Genomic DNA, 18,926 nt, shown 5'->3' on the forward strand with positions numbered 1-18,926 from the left:
AGGGCTCTCATTTTCAAAAGCCATAAGTACAGGCCTACCTTGCTGGGGCGCGGATCCAGGAATTCTGTAAAGGGGTGGGGGGGGCACACAATATTTCTGGTGCTACTTCCGGGTTTCATCTTTTTTTCCCCCTCTTTATTTCTTCTGTTTAAACAACAAATAAATGATGTGGGACCTGAGCCCCCACTCCCCACCCCTCCGGAGCCGTGCATGCTTCGAACAAACGCGTCCCAGTCAGGGAATCGTCAAGACGGTTGTTGTTGTTGTTGTTGTTGTTGTTGTTGTTGTTGTTGTTGTTGTTGTTGTTGTTGTTGTTGTTGTTGTTTGAATATGTTTGTTTACGGCCTATCTATTTATCTGTTTTTATTTTTCATTTAGTTGATTGCTCGCCAGAGCTTTTCAAGAGGTCGCAAAACGCGAATGAAGAACACGTAAAAGCACAACGCTCTTGTGAGTTGTTAGGGTTTTAGCTCTATGGGTTTTGTCCAGATTCTGCAGAGGGGTTTGCAGGGGCGGATCCAGGAATTCCGTAAAGAGGGGCCCCTTTACATAATAAAAGGGGGCGCACGCCCCCCCCCCCCCATTTTTTTTTTAACCCAAACAATTAAATAAATAAAGAGGGGCGCGCCCGATACGCCCCCTCCTGGATCCGCCACTGAGTTTGTCCTTATGAAAACGAGGCCTTGAAAGCCACGACAGAACATACAATTAGAGTTACTGTGGTAACACACACATAAAAGATAGCGCTATGTGTTTAAAAACAGGGAGGTGGGTAGGAAGGCCAGAGAGGGAGAGAGATAGCCTTGGGCTCGGAGCATGGACCTACTTAGGTCGGTGAGAAAATGGACCTATATGGTCCATGGTGCCGGTGAGAAGCAGCTGGGATTCATACAGCAAAGAAAAAGAAAAAGCGCGCGCAATTCATTTCCTTTCAGTGTAGACGGTACTATTATTATGTAGGTATGATGCAAAGATTAAATAACAATAATTTTATCTCTTAGATAAAAAAAAATATTTGTCTGAATATGTATTTTTATCTAAATATATAATTCTAGATCCCACAGTATTGATTTGTTGGAGATATGTCTGAAATTATCTAATTTATAGATAGATACGTACATTCTATTTCCCCTACTCGTAGATCAGCTATCCAATCGATGTACCCGAGTTTGCCGCGCTACCATAGTTCACGTGCACAGTTACGAATTACCGCAGCTGCTGTGCACTCACTACTTGAATACTTTGAATACACACCGTACATGTATACACGCAAAGCGCTGACATGAACGGGCAAACGCGCGATAGTACGGACTGTGAGCCTCCAACGAAATCGAGGAAAATGTCGACCATAATTTCCGTAAGTTTATTTTTGAAACGTCGAAACATAGTTTAGCTTTTTTACATTCTCTGAATCCAGTATGTGCGTCCACAGAGCACCAGGTGTGCGGCGGAGGTTTTCAAAGCAGCTTTATTTTTGGCATGCATGTGCTTGCGAATGAATGACAATGGCGCATCGCTCGTGTATTGTTGGTGGTACGTTTTGTATTGCAATTGTGGAGTAAATTACTAGTAGAGAATGTACTGTAGTGTGATGTTGTTGACTTGTGTTGCTGCATTCTATACAACAAGAAGGGATAGATCTTGGGATTTTGTAACAAGCAAGTTCGTCGTGACAGCAATGACATTTCTCAACGGTTCGGTTAGCATCCACACTACCTACTACAAGTTTACTATAAAATACTAGTAAAATAAAGTAGAGGATATGTAATGTAGGCCTATGGGAAATAGACACTCTATGGCCGGAAATGAATGACATGTTTTGGTGTTGATGCGTTCAGACAGCTCAGGCAATAGACCGGTTTACTAATGATATGCATAATGACGTCAACCCCACGCGACCCTAGTGATTGTAACTAAGTCGGGCAAGCGAAATAAGCGCGGACGCGCGCGCCACACTGTTTTTGCATTCACGCGTGTATTGTCTACGATCATTACTCGCTGCGGATAATCGACAACTTTTGTTTGCTATAATCTTGCTTTGAGATGGCGTCAGCTTCAAGTTCTAGCCAAAGTTCGAGCAAGCCATGGAAGAATTGGACAGTTATGAACTGAATATTTTAGGGATATAGGTGGGTCAATCCACGTCAAATCATCCAATGGGTGTCACCCGACCCCCTTCAATTTTCTTTAAATTGGCACCAAATGTTCCCCAGAGTGTCTGACGGAAAACTCTGAAATATTTTGCCCCAAGGTCAAATGGTTGCTAAGATACAGCCTTGCCTAGCAACCAATGTAGGGTCATAGAAATGAGGATAAATAAAATTTGGCATTTTTGATTGACCACTGTAGCCTAGTTGGTTGGGGTAGAATGTTCATTGTCTTCAAATTGGTAGAACTTGATGGCCTGTACAAGAAAAGTTAGATTTGACCCCGGTTTGACCCTCGGTTTACGTGCACAGGGTCACCAAAAATGGGGTTAAACAAAATTTTTGTATTTTTAAAGGCATTTTTAGAGGCTCATATCTTCCATACTGAAATAAGTTTATGTCTCAATATTTTGTACATTGGAAGACTTTGTCTTGCTGAACAAGCCCACAAAAAATCAGCACGACTGTGCGAGTCATTTTTGTGAAGAGCGCCCTCAAAGTTGGAATTTTACAACAAAAAAAAAACAACATTTTGAACATCTGTCGTTTTGGAGTCTTCAAACGAGAAAATTTTACAAGACTCGATACTTCAACTCAGACTCAGAGATCAAGACAAAAGTGCATAGAACAGTGTGTAGACCTACACGAGTAGAATGAAATAATTTTGCTCATATGCATAAGACTCAAGAGAAAGACTTGTTCCTGAAGCCCCCCCCCCCCCCAGTCATAGTAATCATAAGTTGGTACATGTAGGTACTTGTAGAACGTTACATGATAATTGAGCGTGCTTGCAAGCTGTGTCGCATGACCTACAGTGTACACCTGAGAACGCATTTTCAGTATTATCCATACAGCTGTAGACACAGTCAACCTGCCGTGTATGCATTCTTTGAGTGATAGATGATAAAAATCAAAATGCAGCCAGAACAGAAGTTTAACTGTGTTACAAATTCCACATTTTCTCATCAATATAGGTAATAAATCAATCTCAGAATTCAGTATTTGACAAGTGTGTGAACGACTGCTACAAGTTCTTATCTCTGAGTATTTTTTTAATTTGTTTGTTTTATAATATTGGCAAGATTACAAAAGGTTCATACATTGTATTTGCAATTGATGTGCATTGATCCATGTGTGTTTGTTGCAAGGGTTTGTTTATTTTGTTCTTTTATTTCAAACTTCATGCTATGCACATGCAAGTGGAATGATTATTTCATGTGTCAAAAGAAATATGTCCATATGCAGTATTCACAAAACTGTTACTTGGTTTGCCAATGGTGTAACTGCACCAGCGACCCCAACACGTACGGTGTTACTAGTTACAGCTGTACAGCGCCCTGCGCTGGGGTTAGCCAGAGTGCAGAGATACCAAAATGACAATATGTCATCTAAACCAAATGTTGCAATAGTTGGAAGGGCAGGTTGTTTTCTCTACAGATGCATAATAATCCCCACCCCGGAAAGAAGTTATCGTACATGAACAAGAATTGCTGTTGCTTTCTCTGTATATTTTTTTTAATCATATCACAGACATAATCAAATTATTTACAAATGATTTGCAATGATTATTTGGTAGGAACCTTGTAACATATTTTGATGGCTAACTTAATTTTGAAATTGGCCAATAATGAAGTCTTGTTAGGCTACTCAGAGAATATCCATCAATCTCTGGTGGATCCAGAGGGGGGCGCACCGGACACGCGCCCCCTATTTATTTGGGGTTAAAACAAAAGAAAGAAAAAGAAAAAATGGGGGGTTCGTGTACCCCCCCCCCCCCTTTTAGTTTTGCAAAGGTGCCTCCCCTTTATTAATTCCTGGATTTGCCCCTGTATGTATATAAATATATAAATAAATTTGTATTCGTACTGTGTGACACATCACATCACAGTCTACATGTATATCAAGCATTTCTTCTACCAGAATGCATTATTTGTATTCATCCCTCTTTTGATTCCTGACAGATTCCCGATGACTACGAGGGCTACAGTCTGAACACATTCTGTGTGCCCAGACATTATGAGCAGGACCTGGACCGGATCCTGGTCCCACAGGGAGTCATTGCAGACAGGTAAAGATATGATGACAGGCCTGTGCCTCTGGAACATATGGTTGTTTAAAAAATAAAACCCGAAAGACAAACAAAACAAACACACAATACTTCCTCTGAGACTACAGGAAGTTTCAAGCTTTGACATTTTTTTTTTTTTTTAATTCATTTTTTTTTTTTGGAGGGGGGGGGGAATATCGAAAGTGATCTGTCAAAACAGGGAGTTCAATGTTATCACTGCCAGGAAGTTTGTATCCTGATTATTGGATCCTGATTTGCCACCACGACCAAAAACAAACAAAGAAGAAGAAATATTTGAATTCAGTCCTTTTTGGAGTGCTACTCTACAGTCTCTGGAAATATCAATTTGTAAGTCTAGTGGCAGAAAAGATGTGGATTGCTCTGAAGTACAATAAGTAGTTTACCGTAAAAAGTAGCATAGTGATTTTCTCATCAACACTTCTGTGCTGTGCTTGCAACGTAAGTGCAAGCAAGTGCAATCATGTGAAGATTCATAGTAGTTCAAACACAAGGTCATAGATTATTTTAATGATAGAAATGTAGCGGGAATACCGTGGTAGCTAGAAACATAAAATGTGTACATCCAGTCATTATTAGTATAGAAAATCAGTTGTGAATGGAAGCAGACATTTTATGGACATGACATGTTAGCTAATGCCCCACCCAATAAATGATACATTGAAGATGTGTAATGGTTTCCAAAGGGAGTACTTAAATCTCTGGTTTGCTGTGATTTAATGAGATGGGCCCGCCTCGGGCCATCAAAATTTTTTGAAAAGTATGTCAGTAAATTCGTAACTTTTTGCGCCGGAATATATGTTGAGGTTTATTTATGAGTAGATATGTCCAGCTTCCAATTCTCACTATGATAAAACTTAAATATTTGACTCATTTAAAAAAAAAAAAAAAGGACTTTTAATGTTTTTCATTGGGGTTTTTTTCGGGCCACCAAATGTTTCTCTCAGGCCACCAAAAATTTGAAATTGATGATTTGGTGGCCCCATCGGGCCACCAAAAAAAAGAGCCCTGTTTGAAAGATTATCTTCATGCAGCTCCAGCACTTCATACATAGTGACCTTGTGCTTTCAGGAAAAAAGAACAGCAACAATGAAAGAGATATGATTCACAAAGCCTAGCTATGAAAGATGTAAAGATGTCCCTGCAACAACATGTAAAAGAAATGATGGATCTTATGGATGGTGTAACTTTTTCGTTTGATTGTCTGGAAAGGACGGAGAGACTCGCCCGGGACATTTGGGACGACATGGGCGAAGCTTCCTCGCTCGTCGTACTCTGCGTCTTGAAGGGAGGCTACAAGTTCTGCTCCGACCTGCTGAACTTTGTTCAGGCGCTGAACCAGAACGCCGGCCGCTCGGTCCAGCTGCGCGTGGACTTCATCCGCCTCAAGAGCTATGAGGTGAGGTCAAGCCCTCCGAGGTGTGAGAATAGTGTAAAAGCTGATTTTTTTTTCTGTGTGTGTGAGTGTTTGATTTTTGCAAATTACTCGGTACTAATGGGCTACGAATTTAACAACATGCAAATATATTGCCATTTACAATAAGATTTCAGAGTGAATGGACTTGCAGAAGTGCACTTGTGATAGCTGCGGTGTCAAATCGCAAAAACAACATTTCGCAAAACTGTGACCTTGTCATTCCTGAAAATAACAGCTTTGACAGTCCTTGCAAATGTGCACATCTTTCCTTCCCAGTAACCCATTTTACATGCTAATGTTACATTGAGCCTAAACAGTCTATTGTCTGTATCAATTACAATGTTTTGGCATCACATGTTGTGGTATCACATGTCAGTTTTGCTGGGTTATAGGAAGTATGACAAGAAAGAAAACTCCAGCGGCAGTATTATCTGTAATAAACCCAGAACTGAAGTAAGTGATCCTCAGGCAGGGTGACTTCAAGGTTCTCCATAAAGCAACTATAAGTGGCTGCTAGGTAATTTTATCATCAATGGGGAATCCATAGATAGTATGCTCTACCATATTTTCAGAAAAATACGGAAATCAGAAATAATATTGAATGAATTGAGAGTGTCTTCATAAAGGAGCTCTTTCACTCATGTGAATATGAGTTAGGCTTGCATTAAAAGGAAACATTGGTATTGAGAGTGCTCAAAGGATTTAAATTTCTGCCAGTGCATAACAATCCTGCACCTGTGTTTAAAGGCAGTACATTGAAGGTAAAACAAAGTTCTCAAAAGGGCTCAATATTCATCCTCCACCATTTTGAATTTATCATAGCTTGCAACATGTGACCCGCTACAACAAAAGGATCCGAAAGTCGGGGTAGGAAAATTTTCTGCAAATGGTATAACGTTATTCCCTTACTCTTCTACTTCAATTTCATATATAGCACAACTCATAAAAGTACTCGGTTGCAGAGATATCGATGATTTTATTAGCGCATGTCAAGTGGTTGTGGAAATCAGAGTTTCGAGAAAAACGCCTTCAAAGTTTTCCTTCCGACGCTATCATGATCAAGTGGAGGCAAGACAGTTTTCACCGCTTGACAATTAAGGTATGCTCCTAAGGACCTCCGCGATGTTCATTCAAGCTTAGCACCAGCGGTCTACACACAACCAATCAGTAATCAGGATGCCACGCACTGACCAATAAGATAACTTCGTTGCTAGGGGCGGATTCTAGCTGCGGCACTAAATCCAAATCTTCGGACATGATTCTGTTATGTTGAAAGTCGGAAAATCATGGCGCAGAAAAATGCTGATTTCTTGCCTTTTCTTTGATCATTTAGCTTCAAAGTTTCGGCAGATGATAGACAAAACATTGGACTACAAAATTATGCAAAAAACAGAAATCTGATTGTTTTGACCAATTTTGATGATGTGATTTCAAACTTGATTTTCTCGGCTCAGCCGTCAGCGACTTTAGGATCCTTTTGTTGTACGTAGCGGGTCACATACATGTATATTGAAAGGGTCTACCAAGAAACTTGTCTGGCTGATGCAAGTTGCTCGGATAAAGAGTTGTTTTGGAGTATTTTTGGATCAAAGGTGTTCAGTGATTTCAATAGTAGTACACAAATTTTATACCTGAAGCACTCTTCTCGTTCAGTAGTGGGTACAGTGTGGAACGTTGCATGATAATTGATCAGGTCGTAGCAGTACCGGTATTTCACAACATGCTGCATACGATTCACTCATGATGCAGAAGATCAGTGGATACTGCTGTGGGCGGATTTGTTCTCGATTATAAAACATGATGTAGCAACCATGATTGGATATGCTTTGGGATTGCAATAATGCCGGCATACAAATAGCTAATATTTCACTTTTTTTTTGTTGTCACCCAACTGACATTGTTTTATCACAGCATTATTTCACATATTTCTTATGCCTTTCTACATGTGTATGTCCATTTCAGAGCAAAAATCAACAGTTTTTTGTTACCCAACTGACATTGTGTTATCACAGCACTATTTCACATATTTCTTATGCCTACATGTGTGTGTCCATTTTAGAACAAAAATCAACAGTTTTTGCAGACATGATATAGAAATTATGTTTACCTTTAAAATTGTCTCTCAGGAATGTGGAGTGCAAAGTTCATCAACTAACACTGGATTCAATGGGTGTTCTGGAATGGCATCAAAATATCATTTGTTTTTGATGTTCCCTGGCCCTTTGCCAGCTTCTCCCTAAAATAGCATTCAGATTCATGCATTTTAGACCTCCTCTTTTTCAGATATCATGAATAAACAAATGTGCCTTGGCTAACAACATGACTTCTGTGTTCATAAAGATGTTTGGGAAAATCTTATGCATCATTAGGAGGTTTGACTTTACTCTGCCCCTCTGCAAACCACAATATCATTTTATAGTTTTGATTGAAAGTATTTACCACATTGGTGAACATTAGTGGAATTCGGGGGCCCGTTTCATAAAACTTGTCATCAGTGACAAGTTGTCGTAGATGTGACAAGCTACTGAAATCCTTGCATCTGATTGGCTGAGAGTAAATTTGTCATAGAAATGTGGTAGTTGTCACTGATGACAAGTTTTATGAAACGGGCACTTACAATATGGTATGAGCTTCCTTGCTGAGCTTGCAACAAAATTAGTTTGGATCTCAAATGTGCATGTTTGTTGTTGTTTTTTTCAGTACTTGAAAAAGAGATAATGCAACATAATATTATTCTACCCTTGCCCCTCTCCCCAAATGGTCTCTACAGAATGACAAGTCGACAGGAGAGATTCGCGTCGTCGGGGGCGACAACCTCACAGACTTGGAAGGCAAGAACGTCCTTATTGTAGAGGTAAGCGCAGGAACCATGTAGTGCAGTGCAGTGATCTTATGCAGTGCTGTGAATTTTTGCAAAGTTGGTACAACTTGTATGTAATCATTGCCAGGTTTTAGGGCAGGGCGGGTTGGGGTGGGGGGGGGGGGGGGGAGAGAATAGATGACAGCTATTGATTTATATGGTGCTTTTACCTGCTTTCCAGCCCAAACCTTGAGTTAAACACCTGACCTCCAGAACATACCAAAGATCATTTCTTACTGAGGATCTCTGTTGGTGTTTCTTTGATAGTTTGGAGATATGTCTAACAACAAGAACAACAACAAAAATGCATGATTTTAGACTCATCCACAGCTCAGAAGTTCTGTTGGGTTTTTTTAACAGTTATAAGGAGATCCATTAAGAAGGAGAACAAATTAAACTGTATTGCCAGCAGAAAATTTGACAGCCTAGGGGAAGCAAAAAATAAAGAAAACAAAATTTGAAGAGTAGAAAACCAGATATAGACAATCAAACAACATTTCAAAAGTGAAGACTGAAGTGGTAACGGGTTATCATGGTTTTGATCAGTAATGTGGTGACAGCCTCGATCTCACATTTAGTCATGACACTTCCTTCCCGCCATTTCCCCGTCTCCGCCGAAGGACATCATCGACACGGGTCACACCATGCAGAGGTTACTGAAGATCGTCGGGGGCTACAACCCGAAGATGATAAAAGTCTGCAGCCTGCTCGTCAAGCGAACGCCAAGGAGTATCGGCTACCGGCCAGACTGTAAGTGTTAGTGTGTGCACGTTATATCACGTAAAATAATAGTAACGTATCGGCGCTTTAATATTTGTACACTTTTGTGTAATGTGATTCCACTTGGACTAACATGCATATGCACAAATATTTTTTGTACTTCAGTTAGGCTGACAGGGAGTTCCCCAAACTTACGTTTAAATTCTAGTGAGCTACTTGTAATTTCAATGATAACAGTACCTAAAACACCTGTAAATTAGAGTTAAGGGACTGTATCAGGGTGGTGCATAACTTCAAATTTGAGCATGTTGCAAGCTCAGAATCTGAGAATATTGCAGAAATTGTATGTGCATGGAGCACACATCATGAGCACATAGTACACAATATTGTGCAGTTTATCTCTTTTTTTTGTGGCTTACATTCATTGTTCTCTCTCGTGTTTTGCACACAAATGTCTCAGTACCAGGTAGTTTGATGTTTCCTATGTTTTGCACATGTTTTTCACACATGTTAATACATTTCATTTTGAGCTTGTTGCAAATTCATGAGGATGTGGCACAACGTGTTGCTGGCTTTTGAGGATTTTGTACAAGAATTTGATCATGTTGCAGCAACATTCTGAAATCCCTCGTGGGCCACCCTGCTGTATGAATGTAATTTGTAGTTTGCTAACTTAAAAGTTAGTATGACGGTCCTAATCACAAGAAATCATTTGGTTAGATTGCATATGTTTGTGTACTCAATGGTAAGGACACCCCACTTGGACCATCATAGTTAGCAGGTTATATAAACATGGTGTATGTAAGACAGTGTCAAAAAGCACTTGTAAAAAAGTCAGTCATTGTTTTACTTTTAAAAAAAACAAAAAAAAACACACACACACACAGAGCAAATAGACCTATTTGTTAAAGGGATATGTTAAAAATTTTGATTCAGATTTTAGAAAAATATTACCATGTAGCTTGTGTACTTCTTTCTTCGGTGGTTCATTATTACTACCAGCCAAATAATGAAGAATATCTGTTTTCCTGTCACTTTGCCTAATGCAGTAATCATCTGTCATATTATTGAAAATTAAATGTGCTTCTTACAAAACCACTGAAGCATTGAGAAATTGGACAGAACATTATGTTTAGTTTTATCAATCAACAAATGGCATCAATGAGTTTACCTTACAAGTAGATTTTTATAAATGGTTCTTTGGCAACAACGTTTCATCCATCGAAATTAAAAGGGGTAAAATACACGTAGATAAAGGATATGCACTCCAGTTATTGAGTAAACACTTGTGTCATTGACACGTCAGTATTATAGATCTGGTGTAGGTTTTGTTTTCAGTCACTCAGATTTTTAGTAGCAAGGATGATAAGGACTTAACCTTTGACCCCCTTGAGCCTACCAACTTCCACTCATTCTTCTTCACAGTCACTGTCAAAGATTGAGACATGGTGCAACATTTTTTGTTTGTAGTTCTGTTGGCTTCAGTCAGATCAAAACATGTATGTTCTCTGTTGCTGGCTGAGTAATTTCTAGCTATCGTGAGCTCCCTGATTTAAAGACGCAGTAGTGCGGGGATTTATGGGTGGCTTGATTCATTCGCTGCCCACCGGGATACATATTACTAGTAAAAGATCATGAATAGCACTGATTAGGAAACATGCGTTGAAGTGTATGCTCATTGGTAGTGGTCAACTCCAATGAAAGTTACAAATTCAAGAGAAGATTACAAGTGCATGCATGAATATGCAGGACACTGATTTTTTGGCCTGTTCAGATTTTCCTGTCTTAATGATATTTAGATACATAGGTACATTTGTAGTCTGCTGTAATTAAAGTTTGCTCCATTTTTTCAATGTCACACATCACAAATATAATGTTTTGCTTTTAAAGTAGACTTCAAATTCCTTATTCTTTTTCTGTTTAGTTGTAGTATTTCTTATGACCATTTCAAGACCAAGGTCAAACATGAGTAATCCCAGTCAGGATGAGTAAGACGTGATGTACATAGCTACAGCTGTGGTGGAGCTTTCAAAACATGACCAAAAATCGCAACCATGGAATTCCCGTACTCCTACTCCTCAGTGAATCACTCCTTTTTTCTGACTTTGGACTCATGTAATTAAAAAAAAAAGAATACAAAACAAAATTGAAAATGCTAGTGTCCAATACATTTGAAAATGAACTTTATCCTATGTTGGATCATATCGATGGAAATAGATTTTTGCCAGCCCTACAGACTCCAGCAACTTTTCAGCAGTGGATAACAGTTGAACTTGGGTCTGGGACAGTTGTACCCCTGATCCTTCCCCTGACCCTAACCCTAATGTTAATCCTAGCCCTAACCTAAACTGTAACCTAAACCTTACCCTAACCCTAATCTTTACTCTAACTCTATCATCATTTGTTCAAAATGATTCCCCATTTAAAAGCTTAATTATGTGTTGGGAAATTGCCAGCAAAATATTTTATTTCACTTTTGGTATGTGATTATGTGACATTATATGTATATTAAACTTTGTGTAAACTTTTTTTTTTTTTTTGGGGGGGGGGACTAAGATGAGTTAAAGTTATAATTTGTTATATCATGAACAAGTTGCCTATACTACATAGTGGAGTGCAAGACATATTTTTATTGATAATATTGATAAATGAAAAATTTCATGACTTCCATCAAGTTTTTAATCAAATTGTGTGGTGATGTTTCATTTTAAGATAGTTCTTTACCATTTTGTACAGGAGTACAGTACCAAAGAGAGATTGCATCATTAGCATTAAGATAGTTCTTTACCATTTTGTACAGGAGTACCGTACCAAAGAGAGATTGCATCATTAGCATTCTCAGACCTTTTGGATGTAATATATATATTAATCTGATCTCTACATGGATTATTATATATGTCTGTCATATTGACATTTATTTTTGTGTTTGCATTGACTTTCTCCCCTTGGCAGATTGTGGATTTGAAATTCCAGACAAGTTTGTGGTTGGATATGCTCTAGACTACAATGAGTACTTCAGGGATTTGGGAGTGAGTACACCACATGATATTTCCAATCATAACAGTGTGCTTTATAATTATAGTAATCCATGGTGGGAAATTGCTTACTTCTCTCCTGAGGAGGAATAGTACTTATTTCTCATTTCATTGCTTTGGTAGAAGGTAGTGAAAAATGCAGGAGACATTGTGTAATTATTAGCTTTGTTTAAATGAAAATCAACATTTCTGTACAGTGGAGTCTTTTAATGTAGAGCACTGATGTAGCAAACCCAAATAGTATAACAATCATCTTCAAGGCCCGAGATTTCAAAGTTTAATGACATTAAAAGTTTGTTTGTTTGTTTTTTAATCCTGATTTGACAAAATTGTGATATAAAGTGATATCCTCTAGTCCAAGGGAGTTTGCCACAGTAAGAGTCAACTACATGTGTGACCTATCGCCCCAGTACCTTAAGTCATAGGCATCAACGTTGAAAAAACTGCAAAATGAGAATATTTGGGTGATAAATACACAGAAAAAAAAAGGTGATATATCTACTTACTACATCATGTCAAAATTTCAAAGCTACGAATGTTTTGAAATTGATAACACCTCAACTTTTATGGAGCATGTTACTTTGGTGTTTCAAACGAATCCAGTATGTCTCTAAACTGCTTCTAGACTGCAAAGACTGTTTTCCCAAAACTATGGTGGCCCACTTTCGGTAATGATAATAATAGTAGACATTTATAGAGCTCCTTTTCCACTGGATACAAAGCGCTAATACCATTTCTGTAATACACATTTTTTTTTTTTTTTCAAGTGCAATCGGACAAATTATCTTTGAAAGCTAAAAAGTCAAGAAAACTTAAAAAACTGCAGAATCAAAAAAATCAGAGGACTGCAAAATTTGACAAGGCTTTCATGTTGGTGGGTCAAGTTATATAAAACATGTTTGTCATTAAATTTGAAACCCTGGAATTGTTAAATTAGAGCCTTGTATTCTAATACATGTAGATGCATCTTTTTTATTTATTTTTTATTCTTCTATTCATTCTCTTCTCAGCACATATGCATCATCAACGAAGAGGGCAAGAAGAAGTACGCCATCTGAGAAGTTACAGTATGGATTCAGCAATGTACATTTCCCTCCCGAGCATAGGAGGCAACTTGGACTCCTGTGGACATCATCTTCAGCAATTTCATATGTGGACTTTGTAACCCTGTGCTGTTGCGGATATCTCAGAAACATTGCTTATTCATCCCGCCTAGAGTTCTCTTGCCGACAAACACTCAAAATACCAGAGATGGACTATCAGTGTTCCTTTAGTGCAACCAAAATACACAAGACATGCTTATCGGTGTACCTTTAGCGGAACAATAACAGACAAGACAGACTCTTTGTGTACCCTTGGCACAAATGAAATACACGAGAAAGGCTGATGGTGTGTCTTCAGCCCAACCATAATACACAAGACAGGCCTATTGGTGTACCATTGGGTATAACCACAGGACAGGCTTTGTATGTATCTTTTACAAGACCAAAATATTGACAGACGGCCAGTGTACCTTGGCAGAACCATAATCCGCAAGATGTGCCATGAGTGGAAATTTGCACCTTTACAGTTTATTGTAACAGTCCCGTGTTACCCATCTGGTTCCAAGTGAGGACTAGAATTTCAAATATTCCTCAAAATCCCAGCAAAAGTAGTAGTCATGTTCACCGTATTGTTGTAGAATGGACAAAAGAATGAGAGGGCTCGAAAGAGTTTTGGCCGTGGTCCAGAATTTGCTTGCAGTGCTCCATACTGGTAGCTACATTTGTGATTAACCCAATGATTTTTTTTTTTTTTTTTTTTAAAACATTTAACTTCCTCAGATGCCAGATTTCAAAAAAATTGGGGTATCATTTTGTAACAGAAGATTTACAAAAAATGAACTCTCTTATTTTGGCACAGGACGTCAGCCATGAAAAAAAGATTATCATGTATTGTGTTTGTTCACTTGCAGCCAAATGCTCCCACCAACCCCCCGTCTTTTTTTTCCCCCTGTGTGCTTCATTATTGTAATATACAACATTGTAGAAGTCTTCAAATATGGGGGAAAGGTTCCATGTTTGTGTGTGCTGTAGTGTACGTAGAAAGTAAGGGTGTATCAAGAGAAGAATTCTTGCTAAATCTCCCCGAGTAGTAAGCCAGTCTCAGAGACTTTCATTTCTACTATGCTTGCAGTTTCTCCATTTCGGCAGTACATGTAATGCGGTCTGTTTGTGAATGGGTTACACATATCTGAAAGGGGTGAAAAAAAAATCCATGCTCTTGTTGTGCGTGTGCTGGCGTTGTGCTGTGAAAGATACCACAGCGGTACAAGGTCATTTTGCTCTTCTGGATTGGATATGCACATAACTGCAGCTCGACTTTGTACTGTAATCTGTCCAATGCAACGTCATTCCACCAACTGTCTGTGACAGATGGCCCATGGTTACATTTTTTCCAGCATTGGCTTGATTGTTTGTCTGTCTCTTTGTGTACTAACTCAAAAGTTATGAAAGTACAAGGTATTTGAATGAAATTTTCAGGAAAAGTTGGTAGTGACACAAGGAACATTTGATAAAATTTTGGTGAAGATGCAGATCATCCTTTGGATCTAGGGGGTTGCTTTATAAAGCAGTTCTTAAAAGTTACAAATGACCTAAGAATGACTGGAACATGTTCTGATGTGCTATACTTACCAGAAGTTCAATAATTCAGCACAAGAACTGATCACCAGTCATTCTTAAGTCATTTGTAACTTTAATAACAGCTTTATGAAACACCTTCCAGGAATGTGTTCAAATTTTTTGAAGGGGTCTTTATCATTGGTAGGGTCCATTATGCAGAACACTGGATGGAACACTTGCTTTTGTGACTCTCAGAACCATTGCACTGTATGCCAGGAAGTATGGCAAAGGCAGCGATAGCTGGACAAGTCAGCAGTGAGGGTATGTGTTGATCATCGAGAAATCTAATAATGCAGATGATATGAATGTAGGACTACATGTATATTATAGGGTGAAAATCACAATACAATGTATTGGCAGAAAATAGCATCTTGGCGGAGGTCTGTGCTCTCTGAGTGCTTTTCTAGTGTATAGTTGCTTGTTTTGCCACTGTTGCTTGAAAGATACAAAGGTAGTTTGACTGTCCATTCACACACAAGGGTTAGTATGTATCTCATTGTGTCATACATGTCCCAACTTACTTGTACATTGTATTCTCCAGTTGGTTTATGTAGATACATAGTAAATCATTTCATCTGTGGCATGTTTCAACCATTGACCTACATGTATAAGCTTTTGTTGTCTTGATTGGCTACATAGAAATGCTACAATAAACTCTTTGAATGAATAAATGAAAAAAAAATGGTAATACCAAAACCTGGTGTAGCTGAAAAGATTTAACTATTTTTAGTACACATTGGCAAGGTCAAAATAGATTAACCTCAGGAAGGAAATTGTTCATTTCTTATCGTGTAGGTGATACTACAATGTATACTTGTTTCACTGTTTTTATTTGATGTACTGTAGATATATATGCCTGATATATATTCTGGTATCTCAGTGTGAGGTGTGGAATGGCACTCGGCGAGGAAAGTTAGATTGTTGGTTTGAAAGGGTTGCGCTCTGTGTGTCACAGAATAATAAGCAGACATCAGTTTGAGTGAAATTTCTCAAATAAAGTGAGGAATCATGTGTTTAAAGGAATATTTATATTCAGGTTGGTTTGTGTGTGTTTTGTTTTGTTTTTTGTTTTTTCAATGTTCGTACACATCTAGTGTCATAGACAAGCTTGATTTGAAATTTAAAAAAGAAAAATTGAAGAGATGAAAAAGAGGGATTGTGTATGCGACTCAAAAGGCAAAACTGAGGCCTTGAAAAAACTGATCAAAGAACACCTCTCGCAACTGTATCGCACACCCTGGATAATTCTTTTTTTTTTCTTTCTTTCTTTTTTTTTTTTTTTGTTGTCTAGTTTCTTTGCCTAATGTAACTGGGGATATGATTGGGAATGTTACCTTTCATAGGCTTGAATGTAATCCAGGCTGTTGCCGAGTTTTTCCAAGAGCCCTGTTGATATTTGGCGAACAAGGGCTGCATGTCGATGCTCTTTAATACACTAATTGAGATAATGAGAAAACTTCTGTTTGGGAAGAGTGCTGAACCAAATTTTGGAGCAGCCAAAATGCTGAAATTGTGACGAGATTCGGTGGCCAAATTTTTTCATTTGTTAGACTATCGCAACAAATCTGCTAACACACAATGGTAATGTAAGGTACATGTAGTTGCATGTCAATCTTGGGCTTAGTTTACTGTTTATCTCATCAGAGTCGCATGTTAAGAAAAATTGCTGAAAAGGACAAAAGATCGAAAAAAGTGAATGGTGTGCATCGATAGAAGTGTGTGGCACACGGCCTGAACCAGTGTTTGTCTGACCTCAAAAGTGAATACAATGTACAGTTTGTATGTGCTACTGCTGGGCAGTTTACCTCGGAGTGATCCTCCAGTCAGAAAGGAAAAAGACAAAATTCTATGTTCATCTGGATGAAGATGCTTTGCTCTTGGTTTACATGACTCTTGCTTTCAACATGTCATTCAGACCTCGCAACCATTCTGACTTTGGAGGAAAGAATCTGAATTTTGAGTACATGTATTACCAGCTCTTGTTTAAATAGGAATTTCCCTTTTTCTTTGATAATTCTACTACTCACTCCTATGGGAACTGCTTTCTTTCCAACTTTCAAACCAAATATACAGTCAGAAAGGTTGGGAGGTCTATGCCACTGCTTTTGCTTAAGCAACTTGTTTTGTTTTGTTTTTTTTTTTGCTGCTATTTCATTTGATTTCTTTTCCCTCTTATTTTCACATCCCCACCTGTTTTCTTTGTTCTTTCTCTTTTTTAAATCAAGTAGATTTTTGCAATGCTGTGTTTGTGTTATAGCTTTAACATAAGAAAGATGCATGCTGTGTACCTTAATAGTGAAAACTGTCCCTATACCCAGTATATTATTTGAAAATCAGATCATATGGAAGGGAACTTTACTTGTTTTACTTTTTGTTTTTAAGTCACAAACGCGCGCGTGCACACACAAAATGTTATGGTATGCATTTCATTGTTGGAAAATAATACCACAAAGGTGTCGCAAATGAAAGCTGGAGTGAAGGTGTCTTACTTAGTGGTCATACAGTGAAAACTCAGTATAACGAGATCCTTGAGCCCAAGACAATTGGCTCTTTATACAGTGAAACCCCGTTATAACGAGTTCGGTTATAACGAGGTACCGGTTATAGCGAGGTAATATCGCCGGTCCCACGGACCTCGTTATAACGGGGTTTCATTGTATTAGGCAGTTTGTTTATCAGTAGTCAAACAATACAAAACAAAGGAAATAAATTCATTGGGACTAGAGAAATTAGTTTGTCATATCAGGTATTTTGTTACTAGTATATCAGATCTTTTTATATCGAGTTTCCACTGTATAAAAGGAACCGTGGAAAAAAACAGTGCTTGATAGATTATGTCTCTGACAAAGAAGCAGCAGAACTCAAAGTCAACAGACAAATTCGGGTTGTTTTATTTTACAGTATTTCATTTTTTTTTCAGGGACAGAGATAAAGGGTGCAACGGTGCAGGAGAGAGTGAGAGAGAGAGAGAGAGGGAGAGAGAGAGAGAGAGAGGGAAAGAGCGAAGGGTGAGAAAGCGTTACTTAACCAGTCCTTGAAAAGAGACCCGCCTGCAGCTTCTCTCCACCCCTGCAGTCGCCCCCACGAGTCAAAATTTGGCCGAGTTTAATATATATATATATATATATATATATATATATATATATATATAGAGAGAGAGAGAGAGAGAGAGAGAGAGAGAGCCAGGTTACATATAAACGTACATGTTGATTCTATTATGCAAGTCTTCATCTACCTTAATTCGAATTATGTATTTTCTCTGGTCCCTTTGGATTTACAGGAAGTTGACTGTAGTTTCACAAAAAAAAAAGTTATATTACACCATCCTTCTCACTACATTGTGCTGTTTTGCCATAGATAAAGAACACCTGCAGGCCATTCACCTGTCATGCCAATGCCCTCAACTGTGTAACATGAATGACATTGTTTTGTAAATCTTGTCAAAGTTAGTTATACAGGCAAAGGCCCTATACGTGTGTCAGCCCTTGTAGGAGATTGCAATAAAAGTGTGTATGATTGACTAAGAGACAAGAGCAGCGCCTACTGTTTTATTTTCTGTCACAGTTGTGTTGAAAAGGATGAAAAATTAAGTACAAAAGTTTTGAGAAGAGTGCCCCAATAAATTGTATGGAAATGAAAACCAAAAGATTGAATACAAGTGTATTGCCATACGCGCGTGTTTTTCAGCGGAGGAACAAGCATTAGTGTGTGTAGCATCCAGTGTGTGTATATATACATGATTTTATATATGTGTGTGTGTGCGTGTGTGCGTGAGACACTGTAGGCCTACATGTATTTCCACAAAACAATGCGAATTGACTTTTATCATGGCATCGTACACTATGTACGTTATACATGACTGAATAATGGGGGCCAATAGAAACAATACAATCGCTTGCCTTGACCCCACATCGACCAGGAAGATGGAAAAGACTAAAAGACAGGAAATACAGAACTGTAAAGAGCGCAAGCTCTGCGTCTATGTTTGAGTGTGTGTT

At 38.4% G+C, this 18,926-nt stretch overlaps 1 protein-coding gene across 2 annotated transcripts; it reads left to right on the top strand.

Annotated features, from left to right (window-relative positions):
* The first annotated feature begins 1,244 nt into the window (after window positions 1–1,244).
* Window positions 1,245–18,033, top strand: LOC140243853 (hypoxanthine-guanine phosphoribosyltransferase-like). Of its 2 annotated transcripts, none has more exons than XM_072323527.1 (7): window positions 1,245–1,357; window positions 4,109–4,215; window positions 5,446–5,632; window positions 8,421–8,504; window positions 9,131–9,260; window positions 12,183–12,259; window positions 13,276–18,033. In XM_072323527.1, exons 1-7 carry the CDS (start codon window positions 1,283–1,285, stop codon window positions 13,321–13,323), a joined length of 708 nt encoding a protein of 235 aa, XP_072179628.1. In that variant the 5' UTR covers window positions 1,245–1,282; the 3' UTR covers window positions 13,324–18,033. The 2 variants fall into 2 exon arrangements, with proteins under 2 accessions (XP_072179628.1, XP_072179629.1); XM_072323528.1 differs by lacking the exon at window positions 1,245–1,357 and adding an exon at window positions 1,603–1,699.
* The last annotated feature ends 893 nt before the right edge of the window (window positions 18,034–18,926 follow it).

This window comes from Diadema setosum, chromosome 20 (genome assembly GCF_964275005.1).
Source record: "Diadema setosum chromosome 20, eeDiaSeto1, whole genome shotgun sequence".
Classification (NCBI taxonomy): Eukaryota; Metazoa; Echinodermata; class Echinoidea; order Diadematoida; family Diadematidae; genus Diadema; species Diadema setosum.

Excerpts from the sequence above, each read along its gene's own strand:
- LOC140243853 (XM_072323527.1), top strand. The coding sequence starts at position 1,283 with ATGAACGGGCAAACGCGCGATAGTACGGACTGTGAGCCTCCAACGAAA. Across the intron at positions 1,358-4,108 it reads AAATGTCGACCATAATTTCC|ATTCCCGATGACTACGAGGG; the intron begins GTAAGTTTATTT and ends GATTCCTGACAG. Across the intron at positions 4,216-5,445 it reads CAGGGAGTCATTGCAGACAG|GACGGAGAGACTCGCCCGGG; the intron begins GTAAAGATATGA and ends TTGTCTGGAAAG.